Source organism: Phyllobates terribilis, unplaced genomic scaffold, assembly GCF_046119375.1.
Source record: "Phyllobates terribilis strain yellow unplaced genomic scaffold, ASM4611937v1 Scaffold_2__4_contigs__length_985480577, whole genome shotgun sequence".
Lineage (NCBI taxonomy): Eukaryota > Metazoa > Chordata > Amphibia > Anura > Dendrobatidae > Phyllobates > Phyllobates terribilis.
In genome coordinates, this window is record NW_027362762.1 from 99,629,870 (window position 1) to 99,656,786 (window position 26,917).

At 42.5% G+C, this 26,917-nt stretch overlaps 1 protein-coding gene across 1 annotated transcript in view; it reads right to left on the reverse strand.

Annotated features, from left to right (window-relative positions):
• The window catches only part of ARHGAP20 (Rho GTPase activating protein 20), a 164,157-nt gene that overhangs the window by 6,336 nt on the left and 130,904 nt on the right, over positions 1-26,917 (reverse strand). The window contains exons 9-14 of the mRNA XM_073662442.1: positions 24,685-24,864; positions 14,116-14,294; positions 8,291-8,452; positions 6,257-6,366; positions 4,950-5,139; positions 4,315-4,429 (exon numbers count right to left, since the gene is read on the reverse strand). Coding sequence (XP_073518543.1) covers positions 4,315-4,429; positions 4,950-5,139; positions 6,257-6,366; positions 8,291-8,452; positions 14,116-14,294; positions 24,685-24,864 — 936 coding nt within the window. The remainder of the gene's footprint in view (positions 1-4,314; positions 4,430-4,949; positions 5,140-6,256; positions 6,367-8,290; positions 8,453-14,115; positions 14,295-24,684; positions 24,865-26,917) is intronic.

The window sequence follows — 26,917 nt, forward strand, 5'->3', positions numbered from 1 at the left end:
TGCAATACCAGAAACAGTCCATGGACAAAAGGGGAGCTCTTTCTGGACAAACCCCTTGATATGCTGGTTTGCTTAGTGAATATCAATTTCTTTTAGTAAATATTTGAATTAAATAATTCTGGGGATATTTTTTTTGTACATTGCCTTTATTTGTATCTCTGTTATTCCACCTGGAAATGCATGAGTAAACCGACAACTGGGAATAAGCATTCTCCTGGTCTATTAGGTGCAATCCTACACATTCTCACACTGTCCAATCATTTTTGGTATTGTCAGACTGGGCAAAGACGAGGTGAATAGTGACACACCGTTATCAATGTATTAATGCATTTCCAGGAGGAAAACGGAACCCAGATTTCTAGAAAAAAAAATGCTCCAGAATTGTTATTTTATAGGAACTTCATTTATTTACTAAAACAGACATGTCAAAATAGCTGAATGGTATTCTAAGGCTATGTTCACACAGAGTTTTATTTGGAACTGATCTGTTCCCAAATCCCAAAAAACTGTTAATATTGATTTACCATATATACCCTAGTATAAGCTGAGGTACCTAATTTTACCACAAAAAAATGGGAAAACTTATTGACTCGAGTATAAGCCTAGGGTGGGAAATGCAGCAGCTACTGGTAAATTTTCCCATTCTGGTAAGTATTGCCCACTCATCCCCAATCCTGGTATGCATGGCTCCCCTCATCCCAATCCTGGTATGCATGGCCCCCCCTCATCCCAATCCTGGTATGCATGGCCCCCCTCATCCCAATCCTGGTGTGCATGGCCCCTCTCATCCCAATCCTGGTGTGCATGGCCCCCCTCATCCCAATCCTGGTATGCATGGCCCCCCTCATCCCAATCCTGGTATGCATGGCCCCCTCATCCCAATCCTGGTATGCATGGCCCCCCTCATCCTAATCCTGGTATGCATGGCACCCTCATCACAATCCTGGTATGTATGGCCCCCTCATCCCCAATCCTGGTATGTATCACTCCTCATCCCAATCCTGGTATGAATGGCACCCTCATCCCCAATCCTGGTATGCATGGCCTCCTCATCCCCCAATCCTGGTATGTATGGCCTCCTCATCCCCCAATCCTGGTATGCATGGCCTCCACATCCCCCAATCCTGGTATGCATGGCCTCCTCATCCCCCAATCCTGGTATGCATGGCCTCCTCATCCCCCAATCCTGGTATGCATGGCCCTCTCATCCCCCAATCCTGGTATGCATGGCTTCCTCATCCCCCAATCCTGGTATGCATGGCCTCCTCATCCCCCAATCCTAGTATGCATGGCCCCCTCATCCTCCAATCCTGATATGCGTGGCCCCCTCATCCCCAATCCTGGTATGCATGGCCCCCTCATCCCCAATCCTGGTATGTATGGCCCCTCATCCCAATCCTGGTATACATGGCCTCCTCATCCCCATCCCGGTATGTTGGGCACCCCTCATTCCAATCCTGGTATGTATGGCCTCCTCATCCCCCAATCCTGGTATGCATGATACCCCTTATACCCATCCTGGTATGTATGGCACCCCTCATCCCCAATCCTGGTATGCATGGCCCCTTCATCCCCAATCCTGGTATGCGTGGTATGCATGGCTTCCTCATCCCCCAATCCTGGTATGCATGGCCTCCTCATCCCCCAATTCTGGTATGCATGGCCCCCTCATCCTCCAATCCTGGCATGCATGGCCCCCTCATCCTCCAATCCTGGCATCTATAGCCCCATCACTGCACACAAAAAAATAAACACCGTCCACACCTCTGCTCCAGCGCTGTGTCCTGTTCTGCTGCAGCAGCTCATGTCAGCATCTGAGCAGCGCAAGGCGTCACTGCCATGTGCTCTCAGACACTGATTTGAGCTGCTGGCATATTCACTCCTCTCCACGCCGGGACTATGGGCGTGGACAAAAGTGAATATGCATTCTCTTTAGTAGCGGGCACTGTCAGCAGGAGCTGCGGCTCAGTGCTCCTTTATGCCCGCTACTAAAGAGAATGAATATTCATTCTTCTCCACGCCCATGAGAGTGGAGAAGGGGGAATATTCATTTCCCTTTAGCAGCGGGCACACGAGGGAGCTGCAGCAGCGGCTACTGCCTGTGCCTGCTCATCCGCAATCCCCCCACCACTATCCGCCACCAGAATTACCATATACTCGAGTATATACCCGAGTATAAGCCAAGGGGGGCTTTTTCAGCACAAAAAAATGTGCTGAAAAACTGGGCTTATACTCGAGTATATACAGTGCCTACAAGTAGTATTCAACCCCCTGCAGATTTAGCTGGTTTGATAAGATGCAAATAAGTTAGAGCCTTCAAACTGCAAACGAGAGTAGGTTTTATGAACAGAAGCATAAATCTTACAAACCAAAAAGTTATGTTGCTCAGTTGAATTTTATTAAATTTTAAACATAAAAGTGTGGGTCAATTATTATACAACCCCTATGTTTAATATTTTGTGGAATAACCCTTGTTTGCAATTACAGCTAATAATCGTCTTTTATAAGACCTAATCAGGCCGGCACAGGTCTGTGGAGTTATCTTGGCCCACTCCTCCATGCAGATCTTCTCCAAGTTATCTAGGTTCTTTGGGTGTCTCATGTGGACTTTATTCTTGAGCTCCTTCCACAAGTTTTCAATTGGGTTAAGGTCAGGAGACTGACTAGGCCACTCCAACACCTTGACTTTTTCTCTCTTGAACCAGGCCTTGGTTTTCTTGGCTGTGTGCTTTGGGTCGTTGTCTTGTTGGAAGATGAAATTACGACCCATCTTAAGATCCTTGATGGAGGAGCGGAGGTTCTTGGCCAAAATCTCCAGGTAGGCCGTGCTATCCATCTTCCCATGGATGCGGACCAGATGGCCAGGCCCCTTGGCTGAGAAACAGCCCCACAGCATGATGCTGCCACCACCATGCTTGACTGTAGGGATGGTATTCTTGGGGTCGTATGCAGTGCCATCCAGTCTCCAAACGTCACGTGTGTGGTTGGCACCAAAGATCTCGATCTTGGTCTCATCAGACCATAGAACCTTGAACCAGTCTGTCTCAGAGTCCTCCCAGTGATCATGAGCAAACTGTAGACGAGCCTTGACATGACGCTTTGAAAGTAAAGGTACCATACAGGCTCGTCTGGAACGGAGACCATTGCGGTGGAGTACGTTACTTATGGTATTGACTGAAACCAATGTCCCCACTGCCATGAGATCTTCCCGGAGCTCCTTCCTTGTTGTCCTTGGGTTATCCTTAACTCTTCGGACAAGCCTGGCCTCGGCACGGGAGGACACTTTCAAAGGCTGTCCAGGCCGTGGAAGGCTAACAGTAGTTCCATAAGCCTTCCACTTACGGATGATGCTCCCAACAGTGGAGACAGGTAGGCCCAACTCCTTGGAAAGGGTTTTGTACCCCTTGCCAGCCTTGTGACCCTCCACGATCTTGTCTCTGATGGCCTTGGAATGCTCCTTTGTCTTTCCCATGTTGACCATGTCTGAGTGCTGTTCACAAGTTTGGGGAGGGTCTTAAATAGTCAGAAAAGGCTGGCAAAAGAGATCTTTAATCCACACATGTGAAGCTCATTATTCTTGGTGCCTGAACTACTTCTTAATACTTTAGGGGGACCAAACAGAATTCTTGTGGTTTGAGGGGTTGAATAATAAATGACACTCTGAATTAACTTTTAACGTTTTAAAAAAAAAAAAAAAAAAAAATTTGCTGCAGTGCATTTCCCACTTCCAGGCTGATCTACAGTACAAATGTCACAATGCCAAGTTAATTCCGCATGTGTCAACCAGCTAAATCTGCAGGGGGTTGAATACTACTTGTAGGCACTGTACGGTATATTGGAAATCCACTTTGCCGTTCATATGAGGAGTATTTTGAGTGTTCTTGTGTCCTGAAGAGGTTTTAAAAAACACTTGGTGGAAAATAAAGGGACATGCTACTTCTTTGAAGATGATCCCGATACAATCCTCTCCAAACTATGGCACTGTCAAATCAAAAACCTAAAATGATTCAGGTAAAAAAAAATCTTTAGGAAAAGAAAAACTACTCCAAAAATTTCCCCAAAAAAGAAGCGTTTCCTGAAGTGCTTTCTTCTTCAAAAACTCATAAGTTTTGACTGCCTCAAGAACTCTATGTGAACATAGTCAAAGACTTCTTGATCAAAATAAATGAGATGAGATGATAAAACCTAATAAACTTTTAGATCTTTTTCTATAAATCCTTCCTCTGCTCTTCCGCTGTCTTTCCACCTTTGCTTATTTACTCCCAAACATCCAGGATTTTAAAATTTTTCAGTATTCATAGGAATGCTACTTACCTGAGCTATCCTCTCTGTTATCATCCTTAGATGACAAGTTGGCATATAACAATGAAATGTCATCTCCGAAAGCTGAGCAATAATTCTCTATCAGGAACTGCACAAGCACCGACACCTGGAAGGAAGGATGAAAGCCGTTCAGAGATGAATGTATCCAGCCAAATCTGTGTTCAAAGATGGCCATACACAACAGCACAATGCCACAAATTTTTCTCCCCTCTCCGTTTCCCTGCCCAGTAATTGAGTAATTGGACACTGGGCTCCATCTGATGATGGAGTTTCCCGGCATCGCACACAAGAAACCTTCCAGAAGCACTGGCTTTGGGATTTTTTCAGCAGTGCTCGAAAGTTTTGCCAATTCTTCACTTTTATTGAGAGAGGTGGCAAGAATGGTGTTAGACATATTTTTTCTTATATGTTACTAGGTTCACTTTTGACTCTCAAGTGTAAAACATTATTAATTTAAATAACAAAATGGAAGCTGGAGTTGGGTGAGGACCCCCGTAAGAGTTGTTATGGCAGTCATACCGGTCACTATTTGGTTTTCCAAAAAACAGATAGAAATTTGAACTTAGAAGTAGAAGGATCTCAAGGACTTTGCCAATTTTTATTTTTATTTTTTTAAACATTTTTACCTTTCTTGTGAATTCACTCTCTACCTCTGGGCTGGAAGGGTTGGGCAGCCACAGAAGGCTCGGAGAGATGCACACAGCGAGATTGAATGCCGTCATTTGGTTGCTTTCAGAACGTTGCTCAATGCAATGTAGGACTCCAAAGACGTAGCGTAGCAGCGTGATATTCACTGGTGAAAGCTTCTCTAGCAGCCTGGAATTAAAAAAACAAAAACATAATGCCAAACTTATATTGTATTTTTTCTATTTTCTAACTCCATTTATATATCAAAAACTTTTTTTTTTTTTACCTTTTTCTTTGTGCAGCCACATTCTGAAAGCCATAACATTTCTATAATTCTGACAGTGTAGCCTTATTAGGGCCATGTTTTATAGTTTTTGCTTATCATATTTTGAAATTACTTTTATTCATTCTTTGGTGGAGTAGAATAAATGAAAAAAAACATTTTATATTTCCAATTTATATAGAATTTTTCAGAATTCACTGAACCCGGTGAATTCGAACAATTTACGTTTACTTCACGTGATTCGCCTAAAATGTCTGGTACCATTCCACATACTGAAGACTACACCAGCCAGAGAACAATCACTTAATCTTGATTCGGCTTCCTCATAATGCTTTGCAGCTATAACATCATATGATATAGCACTGTCAATCAGAAGGGACTATCATAGCCTGTATAAAAGCAGAGGCAGAGAATGCAGCAGCCCTTTTGAAGTGAATCCTTTGAATTGCAGCAAATTGTTTCTAAATACATTTTTCGGAGAAATTTCACGGATCTGTCAAATTTGAATTTCAAATGACTCTCATTTGTAAAAAATGACATTCTCTGGGAGGAAAATGGGGGCGTGGAAGGAGCATGAATGGCGAGCTCTGTAAAATGGGGATTGGTTATGTAATAAAAAAAATCTTTCACACTTTGGAATCTCCCACAAGACCTTTTCAAAAAGTTGTCAAGAACAAAGGAGGCCAAATATCCTTATTCATGGGTATTATGGAATCCTATAAGCATTTTTGTTTGTACGTTAAAGTTACTATACATTTTAATAATTTCTAAAGGAGAACGATCATGATCCCACTTAGAACATACTGACTGCACCAATTGGACTTTTATAACTTGCTGGATTGATAAATCTGTTCTGGGTAAAGCACTTTCTATCATTTACCTGACAAACTGCAGTATGTTGAATATCTCTATATCAGCAGCCCTCATAATGGTGAACTGTGCAGGGGAATTTCACATCTCGCTGAAGGAGCTCTTTATAATCATGTGAAATATGTAAAAGTAGTGAAATAGGTAAATACTCACTTCTTAACAGCTTTTATTTTCTCGGCTTCACTTCCTTGATCCAGCACAGAAACCCATTTGTCACAAAGTTTAGATGAAAAGACACTGCCGGGAATATTACGAAGGAAATCCTAAAAGGAGGGGAAGGGGGGAATTTATAATAAAACAGCGGATACCAGAAAATGTGGAAAGATGTCAAACTTGTGGCTCAAAGGGATCTAATGTCTGACCAACTATTATCTGCAAATCTATCTAGTAACTATATAGCTATAAGCATCTAATATTTATGCATTTATTACCTAATATATTCTATATAGAAGTATCTATCTAATATCTATCTAGATAGATATTAAATATATACATAGATGATTATCAGATAATAAATGGATAGATATTAGATATATAAGTAGATGGATAAATAGATATATATAAGATGCTAGATATTAGATAGATAGATACAGACAGAAGCTACTGTATTCTTTCGTTTGTATGTTATGCAGTCATAGCAGCTTGCACCTGTTCACACTTGCTTCATTCTTTTTGGAGGTGCTGGTCAGTTTTTTATAGAGATTGATTGATATTTGAAAATGGATGGAAGCAACACTTCTCAAAAAAGTTGGGAATGGGTTAACGATATTCTGGAAAAGTAAGTGGTACTAATTTAAAAGAAAGAGCTGCAGGGTCACTTTTCAACTAAGTCACACGGCTGTGTCTAAAAAGAGCAGGTTAGAGAGGCAGAGTCTCTCAGAAGCAAAGATGGTCAGAGGTTCACCAGTCTGTGAACAACTGTGTCCAAAAATTCTGAAACAATTTAAAAAAATGTTCTACACAGTGAAATTGCAAAGACATTGAATATTCTACCAACTACGATACATAATATCATCAAAAGATTCATAGATTCTGGAGATATCCATATGCACAAGAGACAAGGCCGAAGGTCAATAATGGACGCACGTGATCTACAGGCCCTCAGGCAGCAATGCATTAAAAACAGGCATGATTCACTGCAAGGGATCGGGAATACTTTAAAAAATGATTGTCTGTGAACACAGTTCACGTTGCAGTGCACAAATGCAAGTGAAGGCTCTATCATGCAAAGAAGAAGCCATATATCAACACAATCCAGAGTCTTTTCTAGGCCAAAGCTCATTTATAATGGACCGAGGCAAAATACAAAACTGTTCTGTGGTCAGATGAATCAAAATCTGAAATTCTTTATCGAAACCTTGGACATTGTGCTCTCAGCAGAAGGACCATCCAGCTTGTTATCAGCGCACAGTTCCTGCATCTCTGGTGGTAACGGGCTGCACTTGTGCCTATGGCAGGGGCAGCTGACACATATTGAAGCTTTATATAGAGGTGTTAGAACAACACATGCTCCATCCAGACAACATCTATTTCAGGGGTGACCTTGTATATTTCAGCAAGACACCGCTAAACCACATACTGCATCCATCACAGCAGCATGGCTTCTCAGAAGAAGAGTTCGGGTGATGATCCGGCCGCCTGCAGTCCAGACCTTTCACCAAGAGAAAACATTTGGTGCATTATGCAAGTAAATCCGACAAAGATCCCGAACTGCGGAGCAGCGAGAATCCGACACCAGACAAGAATGGGACATTGTACCTCTCCCAAAACTCCAGTAATTGTCTTCTCACTTCCCAGACGTTTACAGACTGTTGTATAAAGAAGAGTGGATGCTACACAATGGTAGACACGGCCCAGGCACAACTTTTTTGAGATGTGTTTGCTGCCATCAATTTCTAAATGAGTTAATTTTTACAAATTAAATGGAAAAATGTCTAATGTTCAACATCTGATCTGTGTTCTATGTGAATAAAATATGGATAAAAGAGATTTCCAATCATTGCATTCTTGTTTCCTTCAAATTATACACAGCGTCCCATCTTTTTGAGAAATGGCCAGTATGTATTCGATGTCTATTTGTCCCACATCTATGTTTTTGCACTGAATTATTTTATCATTATCACCAATCCATTTGCTAGTATGTGATATCTGTGATCTTGTGCTATATATTCTTAAAGTCCCGCATACCTTAAACACAGATGCAGTGACAAAAATAGATTCACATGCAAAATCAACATCCAATCCAGAGTTGAGTCTTTCTTTCATTTCTTTGCAGGATTTCGCATTGGCAGAACGTCGGAAGATACCTCTTGTGAACGGTCCATCTTGGCAAAGGACAGATAACATATCCTGAAGGTAATAAAACATGATTTACATACAGAGCGCAAACAAGAAAATGTGATGTGATTGTCAGAAGTTTCTAAACTCTCTAAAAGCATTTACCCTAGAGTACAAATGTCCTCAGTATATCTTTTGTCTTGTTTCTTTATTGAAAATATGATTACAATTATTCACAAAACTTTGGTGTAATTGCAACTATGCTTTAGCTGCTTCTAAGGGATCATTAGTCTCACACTCAAGATCAATGTGCAGAAACAATACTGAATAGGCAAGGCTACCACAGCCAGAGAACCAGAGCATAAAGCTAGAGCAGGGCTCTCAAACATAAGGCCAACGGGCTCCGGAGCTTTCTGGGATGATCGCAGCCCGTTCCAGGGGGCGCCAATGCCAGCGCTTCTGTACAGTTGAGTGACGCACATTCAAGTGAAATGTATTGTGGCACAGAAGCCAGCTCTCTGCACTGCAACACCAATACCAGCCACTGGCCAATCAGAGACCTGCAGCTGAATTCGGTGTTCCGTCAGAGTATGACTTTACTGCCATGTGCCGCCCTGGCGGTGCAAGAGGGGTGGGACACTGTTCGCCGAGGGAATGAGGTCAAATGATAAGGATCTTTTTTTTTTATGTGTATGTGAAGAGCGGCAGCATGGGAGACATTACTACAAGATGGGGACATTACTTCAAGAAGGTGAACATGATGGGGGACATTGCTACAAGAAAGTTACCAGGATGGGGGACATACCTACAAGAAAGTTACCAGGATGGGGGACATTGCTACAAGAAGGGCACCAATATGGGGGGAAATTATTACAAGATAGGGACCGAATGGAGAGATAATACTACAGGATAAAGACAAGGATGGGGACATTGCCCAAGATGGGGACAATGCTACAAGATGAGGACCAGTATGGAGACATTGGTATAAGATGGGGAGCAGAATGGGGTCATTACTACAAGATGGAGACCAGGATGGCAGTCATTGCTACAAGATGGGACCAGGCCAGGATGGGGACATTTCTACAAGCTGGGGACCAGGATGGGGGCCATTGTTACAAGTTGGGCACCAGAATGGGGACATTACAACTAGATGGGGACCAGAATAGAAGATATAACTACAAGATGGGGAGCATGATGGCAGACATTAATATAAGATGGGGACTTTACTACAAGATAGGGAGCATCATTAGGGTCATTGCTACAAGATAGGGACCAGGATGGGGCCTATTGCTACAAGAGATAGAGCATAGAGATAGACCTATAGTGCTAGAGTATAGACACAGCTAGAGCATAGAGATAGAGCTATGCAGCTAGAGCCTAAACATAGAGCAGTAGCCAAGCTATCCTGTATGAAAGGGGGCTGTCTGTCAGCTCAATTCATTGGCAAAGCCAGACTCCTCTTTCATGGTTGATTTATTGGCTAAGCCAGACTCCCTTTCTTTGATGTCAATCTTCCAAACTATTCTGGACTACCAGGAAGGTTAACAGAACTACTACTATTAACCCCTAAACCACCCAATGAAAATGTAATATACAGGTGCTTTTCACAAAATTAGAATATCATCAAAAAGTTCATTTATTTCAGTTCTTCAATACAAAAAGTGAAACTCATATAAAGTCATTACAGAGTGATCTATTTCAAGTGTTTATTTCTGTTAATGTTGATAATTATGGCTTACAGCCAATGAAAACGCAAAAGTCATTATCTCAGTAAATTAGAATACTTTATAACAGCTTGAAAAATGATTTTAAAATCCGAAATGTTGGCCTACTGAAATGTATGTTCAGTAAATGCCCTCAATACTTGGTCGGGGCTCCTTTTGCATCAGTTACTGCATCAATGCGGCGTGGCATGGAGGCGATCAGCCTGTGGCACTGCTGAGGTGATGATATTCTAATTTTGTGAGACGCACATGTAGAACCTAAAATCTGAGAAACTGAGCACAATGGGAAAGTGGGAGACATTTTGACCATCCCTACCATGAGCTGTTTCTTTTAGTGACTTCTTCTGTCTAAATCTATTATGTAGGTCCCTCTCATATGGTGCTGCTCAACTAGTCTTGCCGCTGTTTGCATTACTAAAGTTCAGATTACTGCCCATTTCGGACTTTACTGTGGGGCCACCTGGAGGTCACATCTGTTACAACCTCGCTTTTTCCAGAATTCACATAACCTGGAAACTGCTGTATATAATTCCTAACTTCTTGGCTGAAGGAGTTGACTAAAAGAGTTTTTTACATTTTATTTTAGGGGGACATTATTCTTTAATGATGGTCTTTACATCTGCTACAAAGCTGACTGTGGATCTGGGCTTATATCTTGAACTACAGCTAGTGATGCTGGACCTGTATAATCCTGTACGTGCTCGGCAGTCAGATATATAGTGCTGTAGTTTGATGCTATATTTTAAGCTATGCTTACATTGTCACGTACAGGCGGTGCAGTCATACATCATATGACATTAACGTTCACAACACGCAATGTATAATCTAAGAATTTTCTGTCTACTCTGTGCCAGTTCCTTAAACCTACGCCAATGCTTAGCAGCTACATTTTTCCAGACACGTACAACCATGCAGAAAATGAGCGTAAATGAAGATTAATTTCTTATTTTAAAGACACTTTGTTTAGATCACACGTGCGATACCGCCGGATTTGTTCTCATTGTGTAAAATTATAATTTGTCTTGAGTGATTAGCCAGAAGTAAACCATGTTTTATGTAGCCTCTGAGCCACTCCGGCGATCCGGTAGACTACGTTCACGTAACGCACGTCAGTCTTAATGAAGCGCTCGCTGGAGTACAGTCACCTGATTTATGAAGCGCCATGCACCACTTAACAAATTGGGATCATCTGTTTCCCAGTGTGCGCTGTCTCCAGAAATGTGCGCCAGTCGGGGGCTGCTGTACATTTCTGGAGTAAGTTACATCCCTTTAGTGGCATAACATATGATGAATTTGATTCTGCCGATGCTATGACCATATTGGCGCAATGGGTTGGGACTGGCGTGTAAATGCTAAAAGTAGCAAAAAAAAATTTTGTGTGACTTTCGAGTTTTTTTGGTGTAAAGACTTTAATAACTTGCTCCTATGACTCTATTGAAGCGCTCCTGGAGGCAAGGAATAAACCAGGGTTCATGTAGACTATTGTCCCAATTAATCAGCACAGATTTTCAAAAAAATTGCGACTTTTAGCTTTTTTCCCCAAGTATCGGAGGAGCTGAGGCAAGATGAGGGTGAGACATGGGAAATTCAAGACTTATTGTGGCCTACCTTACACCGGAAGTCTTACTCCAGTTGAATTTGTTTGAGGTGAGGCACACGCGTACGCCTCTTAACGAATCAGGAGCGCTTGACTCCAACGCTTCCTCTCATCAGTATTGCCATGAACATTGCCGGTCTTGATGAATCAGGGCTTATAACTCTACTGCAGCGCTCCGTGAGGCAAGGAATGTATCATATTTCATATAGACAATGTTTAAAAGTCGCAAACTTGCACAAAAAAAATTGCGACATTTAGCGTTTTCATGCTACGCCAGAAATTTTTGCACAAATGTTGGCGTTGTATGCGAAATTTTAACAGAAGATGAAACTTTTTGCTCTAAAGAAGGAGTAAAACATGTTTAAAGACAAAAATAAAGAGCATTTTGACTTTGCGTAAAAATTAATCTGCATGCGCCATTTGTGAAGAATTTGGCGCAAAAACCATCGACAACGAATACCAAAAGGCAAAAGAGAAAAGGGATTTAAAAAAACCTTCACGATTGATGAATTGGGCCCTATCCCTTTACTAAATCACTCTTGGAAGCGAGGAATAAACCATGTTTCATGTAGACCATGGCCCCGATTCATTAAGAGTGGCAATTTGTACACCAGTCTAATTAAAGAGAGCGCTGGAGTAAGATTTGCAATTCCATTAAGAAGCATCTCTTAAGCTTTGGCGCATCTTACAATTGCCATGTGCCTCCGCCAGGGGCTGGTGTACATTTATGTAATGAGTTATGCCACACTTGTGGTGTAAAATTATGATGATTTTGTTTGCCAGGCTTTACCATATCGGGTACACCCCAGGTCTTTCCACTAAGGCACAACTGAACAGGACTGGTGAAAAGAAGGCGACATTTTTGCGCAACGTAGAAAAGCATAAAAAATTTGGTGACATTTCAAAGTCATATACCTTGATGAATCAGGGTATATGACTCTACTGCATTGCTCCTGGAGGGCCATAGGCATTAGCCAAGTTACTTTTTACTTGTGGCCAGTAATCTATCTAATACCTTCCCATTGCAAGCTAAGTTCAATTTCCATCATTTCTTTAATTTTTCATCTGCGATGTATCATATTCTCAGTTTTTCTGGCTTATCTGGAAATAAAGGGTCTGTCCTTTGAAGACAAGACCTTCCAATAAGCTCTATTAGCACATATACAAGTCATGGGTTTGCTACTGCCACGAAAATCTGCTTTTACCATATTGTTTTTTTTCTCGATGGCTTTTTCTGCTCCTGTTTTAATGAAGCTTCACATCATATTGCATCTCTGGCACATGTTCATCTCTCTGGGAAAGAATAGGATTGAGTTTTGTAAGTCAGCATGCCTGATCCTTCTCTACCCCACCATTATCTGTTGTGGGACAGTTGGGAGGTCCCCATAAACTTTAGATACTTGACCAGTTCTGCTGAAATTGGTGGATTAGCGGACTTTAATCCAACATCTGAGGGGCCTAAAAGCCAACCCTCAAAAATGTAGAAGAATTTCCTACAAATGTTCTACACCATATATTTTATTATTATCACCCTTATATATCATATTGGGGTATTACCCCTCAAAGCAATATCCAGGGGTGTGCAGAAGTAGCAGCTGCACCTAGTGTCCTCTGCCACACAAGTAGTATAAAAGGCACATGACAGCTGAGGGCCTAGGGTCCAAGAGCCCCAATTAAAGGGGATGTCCAGGCTTGGGGTTCAAGCCTGCTGTCACTCTATGTAATCATCACTGCATGCATAATGTGCGGTTTCAGGATTCTCTGTAACCAGGAGCAGGCGATTTGCATACTTTCGGCCACATTCCGACTAGACATGTACAGAATTGTTCAATTCACTTGTATTGAGCGAGGCTGTGCATGTCTAGTCGGCACGTGACTGCATGTATGTAAATCCCCGTCAATGGGGAATCCTGATAGACCACAGTGTGCATGCTGTGTGGAATCACAAGTCTGCAGTCACACAGAGTGACTGCAGACTTGAATCCCAAGCCTTGACAAACCCTTAAAATAATAGTCTTAATAATGACCTTGGTTGGCTTAAATTTCCTGAAATTATAAGACTAAATTCATTAATTACCGAAAAATTTTCTTTCGACCAATACAAAAATGTGTTATGTTTTTTAGTTCCATACACACTTACACAGGCAGAAAATGAAAAGATTACATTTTGGCTTCCTTTAGCCTCCACTAAATGGAGCTCTACACAAATTGCACATTACTAGTTGCATAAATGTGTATGTAAGGTGCTGCCCCAAGTGGCAGCTGTCGGTAGTTTTTCTTCTTTTTATGGTGCACAACACAAAGGCCACCATGGAGATGTATAAGGCGGCTGTGTGAATAGTGAAGCAATATGGTAAAGTATTTATACATCTGATGTGCTTCCAGGTTAATATGTTTTTGGAAATTGTGCTCACCATAACAGACTTGGGCAGGTTGTCATTCTCACATATGGTTGGCAAGGAAAGTCCAAAAAGCTTTCCAGGACTTGAAGAGGTTGGAGAAAGAGGGATATTATCCAGTTGAGAGTTCGAACCGCGCCAAAAGGTCCAGTTAATGATAGAGCGTTTCCTTTTAAATGGCTTCTGGCTCGGATCTGGAGGAAAAAGTGAAAAAGATTTACTAGAGGAGCTTTCTTGCGGCCCTTATTTTTGTTTTGCTCCTGGGCAATGATTGCATTTGTATATAACGAAACCATTTATTCCTTTGTTTGTGGTTTCCTGGAATCCTCTGCACTAGTAATGATGACATGACGCGTTCCAGAAACGGTACATTGATACTGACCACAACTTCATGGGGGAGGTCTGTATCATAACACATCATGTTCTAAAAGTCTGCTAGATAACCTGACTATAGAGATAGAAAATAACACACTGGGATCACATGATACATGATATAAATATTCCACGCGTTTCGCCTCCTGAATTACAAAAGCAACGTATAATAGAGCATTCTGTATTTATTTCCCCGCAATAAGTAGAGATAACAATAGGACTTTTGTTCGGGGCTTGTACTGGACAGTTAGTGTCAGTGCTAATCGTCAAACACTGACTTCTCCCAGAAGTCCGTTGCAATGTTCAGCGTTCCGGAGGAAGTCCGTGAGAGAGAGAGAGAATTTTTCCAGCTCCAAGGTTCGGGTCATCATAGTTTTCAATGGGGTTCGGATTCTGGTTCAAGTTTGGGTAGTTCTGGTACCCGAACTGAACTTTGGACTATATTTCGGGTCAGGTATGAGAACCCGAACTTCCTTATATCTGACGCGTTTTAAGCCAAAACAGTGTCGAGTCGATGCCATTTGGTGCATTGCTTCTCTTTTTGGTTGAGTATTTTCTATATGTTTTTCATTTAGGATCTACTATAGGTATAAAAAATGGCAACTTTGGCCCTTACAAAGTTCTGCAGTCATTTGGGCACTTTAATGTGTTTACGAGACTACCTCTTTTTTCCAAATGTCCTCCGAAGGTCTATGGAGGTGACAGATGGAAGTTTTACAGAGAGGTGATACTTAAAAAATGATTAAAGGGGTATTGTCAAGTTTAAAAATGATCCTGTATCCAAAGTGTAGGGGAATAACGTACCGATTGTGGGAGACTCACCGAGGGGACTCTCACTGTTCCCAAGAATCAGGGCTCTGAAGAACCCCGCGTGAATGGAGCGGTGGTCAATCATGCATAGTGTCGCTAAATTCAATCTTTTGGGATTGCCGCAGAACAGCTGAGTGCAGAGCCAGGCTATCTTCGGCGGTCCTATTGGAGCGGCAGTGCACATGATCAACCTCCACTTCATTAGATCCTTGGTTCTCGGGATTGGTTAGCATTTGGTCTCCCAGCGATCAGGAAGGCCATGGGATAGGTAATATCATCCAAACTTCAGAATACTCCTTTAATTAAAAACGATATATGTAGTATTCCCAGGATAGGCGATAAATGTATGATCACTTTGAAGGAATATTGCAATCCTGAAAATGGAGGTCTCACAGACCCCTATGCGAATAGAGGGATAGTACACTAGTGACCACTGTGCCATTGAATTTTATGGTACTGATGGCCATAGCCGAGAGAATAGAGAGGTGGTTGAGCATGCCCACTACTTCTTCATTCATAAGGGGACCCCTATTGTCAGATTCAGTGAGGGTCTAAGCAACCAGACCCCCAGCAATCATACATGTATTACCTTTTCCATTATTCTACTCAGCTATTTTCGAATGATCTTATTCTTGATCTAATATATGATTAACAGGTAAGGCTTGAGACAAGGGGTAGAAGGATTGGGTGACTGCCTAGACCATTGAAGTGGATTGTGCTGAGCTGCAGTACCACACACAGCCTGTATATAGGTGTGGTGCTGTTTTTAGAAAAGAAAAATGTTTAATTTTTGAGGAAATAGTCCTAAACAACACATAACCGCATGTCTACATCTCATTGTCAGTAACATGTCTCGTTTTCTGAAATGGACAATAAAAGTAGCGCTGCTGAAATGTGAATGTCTGGTCCTGTGAGAGCCCTTAGCCAACATATGTGTAAAATAATCATCACTCTTCTGAACCTAGGAAAACAGCCCCACCAAAAAAATGCTGGCCCTCAACGGCCCAGTATATTGTTACAGCCAGGCCTTACGAGGGGAGGAAAATACTACCGGATTTCTTTAACCCCTCTCACGGCCAAAGGCTTTAAAGCAACTTAATTTTTGCTAACAGGACGGTCTCAGGTTGCACATTCCCATTTGCAATGACAGCGTTGCGGCCATATGTAACTGATAAAGAATTCAGGTCCTGGGTGTGACAGCTCCGATATGACTTATAACAATCGCTGCCTGTTTCTTCTTACTTTTATTATTCTATATATTTCAGGCTCGGATCTGCACGCTCCCCCCTGGGACTGGGTGGAAAGACTTAGCTGAAGACTAACTTGTAAAAATATTTCTCTACATAACCCTTCAGTAACCCCCTGACTTCTCCACAAAGGAGCGCAAAAGACTAATCTCAACTGAGGATATATACCTGAATGAGGATGACTGTATATACACACACATATATATATATATGTATACACAAATATATATATATATAAAATATATATATAATGTATATACACATTTATATATATTTTTATATATATACATATTACTATTTATATATATATATATATATATATATATATAGTACATACATATATATATATATATATATATATATATATAAAGACACACATATAAACTGTACATATACACATAAAATATATATATATATATACACACATATACATACATAGATATGTAACATATATATACATACACACAAATATGTGGCGCCCCTGAGGGTTCGATCGCCACAGGGATACTGCACCTCTATAATGGGGTGTGGTATCTCTCCTTTGAGGTAAGGATGGTGCAACTGTCAGGACCACACCTCTGCATCCAATACTACACTTCTCCCACCTGCAGAGGGGGCTAATAGGCACTACAGTGGTGCCCCTTTTAGGATAAGTGGAGATGGGGGGAACCAAAAGATAGGGGGAACCATGTAGTGGGTGAGGGTGGAGAACGCACATGTAGGTTACACTTAATAATTCATATTTAATAAACAGCCATCTTGGGCTTATAGTCTTTTGATTGTGATCTTCATCACTGAACAACTCCCTCCATCCGCCTCTCTGCCCTGAGGCCCTGCTCCGCCTGTGGGGAGTAGCACCATCTCCTGATGCCACTACATCCCGCCTCAGAGGACTGCCGCAGCGCTGGTGGCCCTCACCAGACACCACAGGTGGCATAGCCAATTTTACCACTCGATGAACACTAACCCTGTCAGCCCATTACACCCTTTTAAAATGTGACGGCCCTGGGCACGGAACAGGTCCAGGCCACGGCTACAACCCACCAAACATCTGACCCGGCTCTGAGTACCCCCATCTCTCAGGGCAGGGCTGCGAGCGTCACAAATATATATATACAGTGCTGGCCAAAAGTATTGGCACCCCTGCAATTCTGTCAGATAATACTCAGTTTCTTCCTGAAAATGATTGCAATCACAAATTCTTTGCTATTTTTATCTTCATTTAATTTGCTTGCAAGGAAAAAACACAAAAGAGAATGAAGCAAAAATCAAATCCTTGATCATTTCACACAAAACTCCAAAAATGGGCCAGACAAAAGTATTGGCACCCTCAGCCTAATACTTGGTTGCACAACCTTTAGCCAAAATAACTGCGAACAACCGCTTCCGGTAACCATCAATGAGTTTCTTACAATGCTCTGCTGGAATTGTAGACCATTCTTCTTTGGCAAACTGCTCCAGGTCCCTGATATTTGAAGGGTGCCTTCTCCAAACTGCCATTTTGAGATCTCTCCACAGGTGTTCTATGGGATTCAGGTCTGGACTCATAGCTGGCCACCTTAGAAGTCTCCATTGCTTTCTCTCAAACCATTTTATAGTGCTTTTGGAAGTGTGTTTTGGGTCATTGTCCTGCTGGAAGACCCATGACCTCTGAGGGAGACCCAGCTTTCTCACACTGGGCCCTACATTATGCTGCAAAATTTGTTGGTAGTCTTCAGACTTCATAATGCCATGCACACGGTCAAGCAGTCCAGTGCCAGAGGCAGCAAAGCAACCCCAAAACATCAGGGACCCTCCGCCATGTTTGACTGTAGGGACCATGTTCTTTTCTTTGAATGCCTCTTTTTTTGTCCTGTACACTCTATGTTGATGGTTTTTCCCAAAAAGCTCGACTTTTGTCTCATCTGACCAGAGAACATTCTTCCAAAACGTTTTAGGCTTTCTCAGGTAAGTTTTGGCAAACTCCAGCCTGGCTTTTTTATGTCTCGGGGTAAGAAGTGGGGCCTTCCTGGGTATCCTACCATACAGTCCCTTTTCATTCAGACGCCGATGGATAGTACGGGTTGACACTGTTGTACCCTCGGACTGCAGGGCAGCTTGAACTTGTTTGGATGTTAGTCGAGGTTCTTTATCCACCATCCGCACAATCTTGCGTTGAAATCTCTCGTCAATTTTTCTTTCCGTCCACATCTAGGGAGGTTAGCCACAGTGCCATGGGCTTTAAACTTCTTGATGACACTGCGCACGGAAGACACAGGAACATTCAGGTCTTTGGAGATGGACTTGTAGCCTTGAGATTGCTCATGCTTCCTCACAATTTGGTTTCTCAAGTCCTCAATCAGTTCTTTGGTCTTCTTTCTTTTCTCCATACTCAATGTGGTACACACAAGGACACAGGACAGAGGTTGAGTCAACTTTAATCCATGTTAACTGGCTGCAAGTGTGATTTAGTTATTGCCAACACCTGTTAGGTGCCACAGGTAAGGTACAGGTGCTGTTAATTACACCAATTAGAGAAGCATCACATGATTTTTCAAACAGGGCAAATACTTTTGTCCATCCCCTTTTTTAGGTTTGGTGTGGAATTATATCCAATTTGGCTTTAGGACAATTCTTTTTGTGTTTTTTCATTGAAGACAAATTAAATGAAGATAATAATACCAAAGAATTTGTGATTGCAATCATTTTCAGGAAGAAACTGAGTATTATCTGACAGAATTGCAGGGGTGCCATGCTTTTGGCCACCACTGTATATATATATATATATATATATATATATATATATATAAAGATACTGTGTGTATATATATCTATATATATATATATATATATATATATATATATATATATATATATATATATATATATATATATATATATATATATATATATATATATGCACTCACACATATATACACATAAAAAATATATTTCTATGTATATATATATATATATATATATATATATATATATATATATATATATATATATATATACATATATAATCTTCAAAACAAAGCAGCACTATACAAAACTTTCTCATGGCTTTAGAAAGGCTCACAGTTTGAAGAGCTGAGACGTCGCACATACATGGATGGATAAAGACTACGGGTTTTTTCACTATCTCATGTCTGGACTCAAGTGATGACATTTTTTGCTGTATATATATATACGGTACATATACACAGACACACACATACAGACAAATATATTTGCACATATGTATATATATATATATATATATATGTATATATATATGCACACACACAGTATATATAGTCATCCCTGTACAGGAATATATTCACAGTATTAATATATATCTCGTGTTCCTTTTGTCAGGAGCACACCGCTCCTCTATCTCCCGTCCTTCCTGTGTGCTAGGAGGTGTGAGATGTGCTCCTGAAGACTGACGCTTCGGACCAGCGGTATAGCTGAGCCGCTGGTCTGAACCGTACGCTCTCCCAGGCTTCTAGCAGCGGCAGCTTTGCCTCTACAGCTTTGGAGAAGTGCTGGGCCACAAAGTGTGGATCCCTCCATCTTCAAAGCAGTGTAGCACGCTCCTTGCCTAGGAGGCCAGCCTCTGAAGTGGCTGGTAACCTAGGCAACGACCAGTATTTTTTCTCAGGAGTGGGAGCCAAAACCAGGAGTGGAACAATCAGAGAAAAGGTATAATAGAAACAAGTCCACCAATTCTCCATTTATCACCCACTCCTGGTTCTGGCACCCACTCATTAGAAAAAATACTGACCAAATACTGATAGTGGGGCCATGGCCTAATGGTCATTACTGGGTAAACTTCAGCACACCGAGTGTAAAGCTATGGTCACACAAAGTTTTTTGAGTCATTCAAAAATGACAAGTCTTTCAAGCAGAAACGACTTCAGGAAAAGCTCCTTTTGTGGGGATTTTTTTCTTTTCCTAAAGGTATGTTCACACTGAGTTTTTTGAAGAGTTTTTAGAGCCAAAACTGAGTGGAAACTCTCCAAATCCTAATTAAAACGCCTAAAAAACTTGGAGTGGCTATGTGCACATGGAGTCTTTTTGTAGTATTTTTGGAGCAGAAACTGAGCAGATGTTCCAAGTTTTTGAGGAGGATTTGGAGAGTTTCTGCTCCAAAACTACTAGAAAAACTCTGTGTGCACAAAGCCAGTTTCCACTCCAAAAACTCAGCAAAAAGACTCAGTGTGAACATACCCTAATGCTGTTCCAGAAACAGCTTTGGGGTATATGCAAAGGACACAATAAAATGAATTTAGTGCACAAAAATGTTATTTTGTACCCACAATCTGTCAGGGTTCTGCAAGAACGACAGCAAAGCCGCCTGCGTGGTTGCTACATGTAATTCCAACATGTCTGAACATACCTTAAAGGACCCTCTGCCACGTATGAAACCCACATTATAAATGATACTTAGCATGTGGGGGCACTTTTAGACAATTTACACTAGAGCCCAAGACTTTAGTTTATGCCTTGATCAGTAATACAGTTTTTTGTTGTGTGGGTTAACAATGTTTTTGCATTCTTCCTGCCCATATAGCAAATCAGAAAAACTATACTACATTTCTAATTGGAGGTTTTTGCTAATATTATTATTGTTACACCTGATACATATTGGGATAGGATCTTGGAGATGGGAATACCCCTTTAATAACCGTCTTCATAGTGGATCTATTTCTGGATGACAAGCGCAGGTAGAAAGGTTGTGAGTCCAGGTTATATCTGTAAGACTGACCTGTAAGTGACAATGGGATATCCAGGTCAATCTCTGCAGACTGGGTTATTATTAGCAGGCTCATGAAAGCTGCTTACCCGCTGGTCCAGGCCACGGTCGGATCCCGGCTCTTTAATTATTCCACCCACACGCTACAGAGCACGTTATACTAGGGAGGCATTCCCACAGTCGTGAACAAACTTTTGCACAGTTGGGAATTTTTTATCCGGTTGGGAAGAATTCCTATGAAATAGCAATCCTTAACCTGGTGGTCCCCATCCTGAAGCTGTAGGTGTATGCTGAGACTTGTAGTTTTACAACAGCTGCAGAGCCAACACTGGATATCGTTTTCTTAGCCGTGTTTCTGCAGTCAGCGCCAAGCTTAGGGGTGCACAACCTGTGCGACTCTTCTTCTATCCCAATGACTCCACACAGAGAGACCTCTCGCCGCGCAATGCAGTGATGTCTGGATGCTGACATCATGTCCGCCACAGGACGACAGCAGTCAGACACCTACAGGATGCAGATTGTGGGGGCTACTCGCTGGACTACAGGACCCAAGTGTTTCATATCGATAGCAGTACAGTTCAGAGTTACACTTGCCACCTGGTCAGAAGTTCGGGGCATGTGCACTGCCCTATCTAATGATTCAGTGATCTGTCAGTCATACACAGGAGGCGGGTAATAGGCAGAGAGGCAGGAGAGCTGCAAGTGCAGGTCCTGCCCACTGCACTTGCAGCTCATTAGCATATAATTTCAACTATGGATTACTCTAAAACAGATTTCTACAAGAAAGGTCAGGATTCAATCATCATTAAAGGGAACCTGTCACCAGTTTTATACCCTATAAACCATGCTCATCACCTTTTCAGGCATATAAGTGGGGTTCCTACAGGCCCTTTATGCCCTCATAGGTGCCCCTGCATATGTCTAAAAAGTGTTTCATTCAAGTCTCCCACTGCATGCAAATTTCACGGTTCGGTCTGTAGGTGTCTCCGGATCATTCTTGACGCCTTATCAGTCTTGGCAAACGCCGCCTCTTCTATCCTGATGGAAGGAGATGACGTTTCCTATGTCATCCACACAGTGCTTGAAGTCTGGCGGCAGAGCAGTTGAATCAGAGGCCTGAGCAGGAGCACCTTGCTCTGCCCTAGAGTTCAGCAAAGTCCTGTAGAGCGCAGGTGCGAGCTTCATTTAGACATCATCAACTCCCTGATGTGCTCCTGGCTGCTCTTTAGGGTAGAGCGCAAGTCTCTGATTCAACTGCGCAGGCGCAAGACTTCGACCACTGTGTAGATGACGTAGGAGACATCATCCACTTCCATCGAGATAGAAGAAGTGGCATTTGCCAGCATTGAGGACGCCTACAGACACCTATAGGACTGGACCGTGCAAATTGCATGCTGCCTGGGACATGAATAAAATACTTATCCAGAGCGGCACCTGTGAGGATATAAAGTAGCATAGTAACATAGTTTTTAAGGTTGAAAGAAGACTAGGTCCATCTAGTTCAACCCATAGCCTAACATCGGCTAAAAAAAACATGTGGCAAACGCTAAGCTCCACATTGGGGAAAAAAATTCCTTCCTGACTCCATACGACAATCAGACTACTTCCTTCCCTTCTAGGAACCTCATTCACATGCTTTATAGGGAATCTGTCAGCAGGTTTTTGCTACTTCATCTGAGAGCAGCATAAAGTAGGAACAGAGAAGCTGAATCCAACGATGTATCAGTAAGTGTACTGGGTGCCGCAGTTCTGACACAATCAGAGTTTTTATATTTTGCCATGCAGCAGAGCTTAAAGAGCTAACTCCACCCACACCACAGCTTTCTGTGTACACAGTCTATAGACAGTGAACTGCTAATCACAGGAGGGGGCGGAGTCGAACTTGGAAGCTCCTGATAATCACTGCAATATTAAAGGAGTTGTCCACTACTTTCACATTGATGCCCTATCCGTAGGATAGGGCATCAATGTATGATCAGTCGTGGCATGCGGCGCCCCCGCCAATCAGCTGTTATCGGTGCCGGCGGCGATTGCCAGCCAGAAGTCCTTGTCTGCGGTGCTTGACCGTCTATCTGTAGTGGCCGCAGCAGGGTACTACACATCCGCCTCCCATTCAATTGAATAGGAGGCGGATGTGCAGTAACAAGCGCTGGCCACTACAATTTGACAGCCAAGCACCGCAGGTAAGGACTTCTGGCCGGCTGCCGCCACTGGCACCGATAGCAGCTGATCCGCAGGGGTGCCGCATGCGGGACCCCAGCCGATCATACATTGAAGCCCTATCCTATGGATAGGGCATCAATGTGAAAGTAGTGGACAACTTCTTTAATCACAAGGTTCTTTAATCACAGGGTGATTATTCCTTCAGTCTAAGTAAACAACAGCACACAGCCTGACATATGATACATCATTGAGTTCAGTGTTTTAACCCCTACCTCTTGCTGTCCTCAGATTACATAGCAAAACTGACAGACTCCCTTCATTGGTGATGGTTAGGGTTTATAAGGTATAAAACTGGTGACTGGTTCCCATTAAAGCACCTTAACATGCTTGGGGTATAAAATCTACAAGTTTTCTTTAAGTTAAAGAGTAACTAAACTTTTATCTACACACACATACGGTATATGTTTATAATTTTGTCCAGTATGGAAAGTAATAAAACTTTGTAAATCCCTTTATTATGAGATTTGTTGTTAATCCTTTAAAAAAAATCAATTTAAATGACTTCCAAATCACATCTATTCCCCAGTCTATTTGCCTGCATGAATATCAGAACCTACTCATTTGGAGTACAGATGATGGCAGTGATGAGGCAGCTCAGCACTTATGTCTCACTCACTTTTGGGGAGAAGCTGCTGCAGGAGCAGGAGATTGTTCTGATAAACACAACACGCAGAGGAGGAGACAGGGGCTGACCCATCACTGCCATCATCTGTACTCCAAATGAGTACATTCTAGTATCCATGCAGCTGAAGGCAGGAAAATAGACTAGGAAAAGCAAAGGCTTGGAAGCCACTTACATGCAATTTTTTTTTACTAATAAAGTGAATTGTAAAGTTTCTATGCTGGACAAAGTAAAAAAAAAAATGAAAGCTTAATTACTCTTTAAGATAATGAGTTTACCAGCAGTCCTATGCAAGTCCACAGCATAAATTGTAGTAAATGAACAACTCATTTCTGCTACATCAGCACAACACACGTATTCCCATATAGGCCTTAATTGCGTTTGATTTTTGTTCCCTGCTGTAGTAATTGAAAGCGGCCCAAGAGGACGGTTTCCTGAAAATGTTACCTTGCTCAATATATAAACATGCTGTAAATTCTAGGAAAATAGCTCAGGCCAGAGGAATGTGCGCTGCTACCCTCTGATTATGTCAGCTCAGTAATAACAGACTGATGCGGCTGAATGAGCCCTCTGTAAGGTGGAGGACTCACCGGAGAGCGGCTGACATATGGCCAGGCGGCTGGGCTTCAGGATGAACTGACACTGCATCTCCCGGGGCAGCTGCTCCATGAGGAAAGGCCCCTCCAGATTGATCGAGTCTTTTGCCCCCTGCATTTGAGGCAAAGCGTCACGAATATGGCTCATTTTAATCCCGAATGGATATTCATGTCCTGAAAGAAAAGGAACATTTGCATTAAATGTCTAAAATCCGGCATCAATGGGACCCCATACGTGGCGCTGATTGAACTTTTTCAAGAAAATGTCCAATTTGATTTTCTCTGCCAATAATATTGTAGTTCAGGGCAATAAATAAGTCCTCAATAGGGATGAGCGGACCCGTGAAAGTTGGGATTCTGGCACCCGACCCGAACTTTAGTCCAAAGTTCGGTTCAGGTACCAGAACTTGACCCGAACTTGAACTTGACCCCCTTAGAGAACAATGGGGACCGGAACATTGGAGATGGAAAATTTTCTCTCTCTCCTCTCCCTCTCTCTCCTCGCTCCCGCTCTCTTCTCTCTCCTCTCTCAAATTTAAATTCAAATTCAAATGAGCTTTATTGGCAGGACTAAGTACATATTAGCATTGCCAAAGCAAGTGGTAAAAAGTAGGGGGGTGGGGGGTAGGGAGGCATATAGAGGTCCAGGATATATCAAGATCCTTTTAGAGGGTAGGGGCATGTCCAGGGTGGGGTACAGGAGTCCACTCTCTCTCCCACTGCCCTCTCTCCTCTCACCCTCTCTCTCTCCTCTGTCTCTCCACTCTCTATCTCCTCCTCTCTCCTCTTCTTCTCTCTCCCTCTCTCTCCTCTACTCTCTCCCCTTTCTCTCTCCTCTCTCCTGTCTCTCTTCTCTCTCCCACTGTTCTCTTCTCTCTCTCCTCTCACCCTCTCTCTCCACTCTCTCTCTCCTCTCTTCCTCTTTCCTCTCCTCTCCTTCACTCCTCTCTCCCTCCTCTCTCTCTCCTCTCCCTCTCTATCCTCTCTCTCTCCTCTTCCTCTCTCGCCTCTCCTCTCCCTCTCCTCCCTCTCACTCTCTCTCCTCTCCCTCTCTCTCCTCTCCCTCTCTCTCCTCTCCCCCTCTCGCCTCTCGGTCTCCTCTTTCCTCTCTCTCCCTCTCTCTCCCTCTCTATCCTCCCTCTCTATCCTCTCCTCTCTCTCATCTCACCCTCTCTCTCTCCTCTGCCTCTGTCTGTCCACTCTTTCTCTCTCCTCCCCTCCTCTCCCTCTCTCCTCTCTCTTCTCTTTCTCTCTCTTCTCTTTCTCCTCTCTCTCTCCTTCTCTCTTCTCTCTCCTCTCCCTCTCTCTCCCTCTCCTCTCCCTCTCCTCTCCCTCTCCTCTCCCTCTCTCTCTCCCTCTCTATCCTCTCTCTCTCTCCCTCTCTCTCTCGGGTACACTCATCTCTAGTCCCGAACTACCAGACATTTTTGATTCCCGCATGCCGGTTTAATGAAATGTAACAGTATATGTCTAATGGAGTTTTAGGAATTTTGGTTCACTTTAAAGGGGCATTAGTACACGAAGAGGAACATAAAATACTGTTCAGCCCACTAAATGACACCCGGTTCTGTCAAGGTGTTAAGATCTGGTTTAGTAGTCTTCTGTTTCTTCTTGTGTAGATTGCTAGTTTGAAAGCTGAGAGTCTAATAGGAAAGGCAATGCTCCCTGGAAAATAGGATATGCAAATTAGCTCTCCTCAAGAAGAAAGAAAGCTCTCTCTAGTGCCACCTATCGGTAGCTATAATTAGTAAGCCCTCATTATAGGTGACTTTCACCCAGCTTTCTTCGAGTCCTGCAGAGGAAGGCCTCATTCAGACGTCTGATTTCCGCGTATGAGGGCTATACGTGTTTTTTACGGATAGCACTTGTACCTGTGCTAGTTTATGAGGCCATCCACGTACCCGTGATATTTTGTGGACTGAGTGGTTTGCGTAAAATCAAGGAGACGTATCCGACTTTCATCCGAGCGTCGGATCAAAATCGGCAATGCAAATCTATGGGTCCGGTAAAAAATTGGACACCACTTGGATCTGGTTTTGGCTTACAAATACTGATGTAAAATACTGAATGTGTGAACGTGGCCTAAACTCCAAAACCTTGATTTGTAGCATTCCATGTCCCTTATGTTTGTTTTATGGATGGTTCAGGACCTTCGCCTCTGCTCTATAGCACTCAGTTTTAGTTATAATGTGATATATTTTAGTGTAATCTCTTTTTCCTCGCCGTG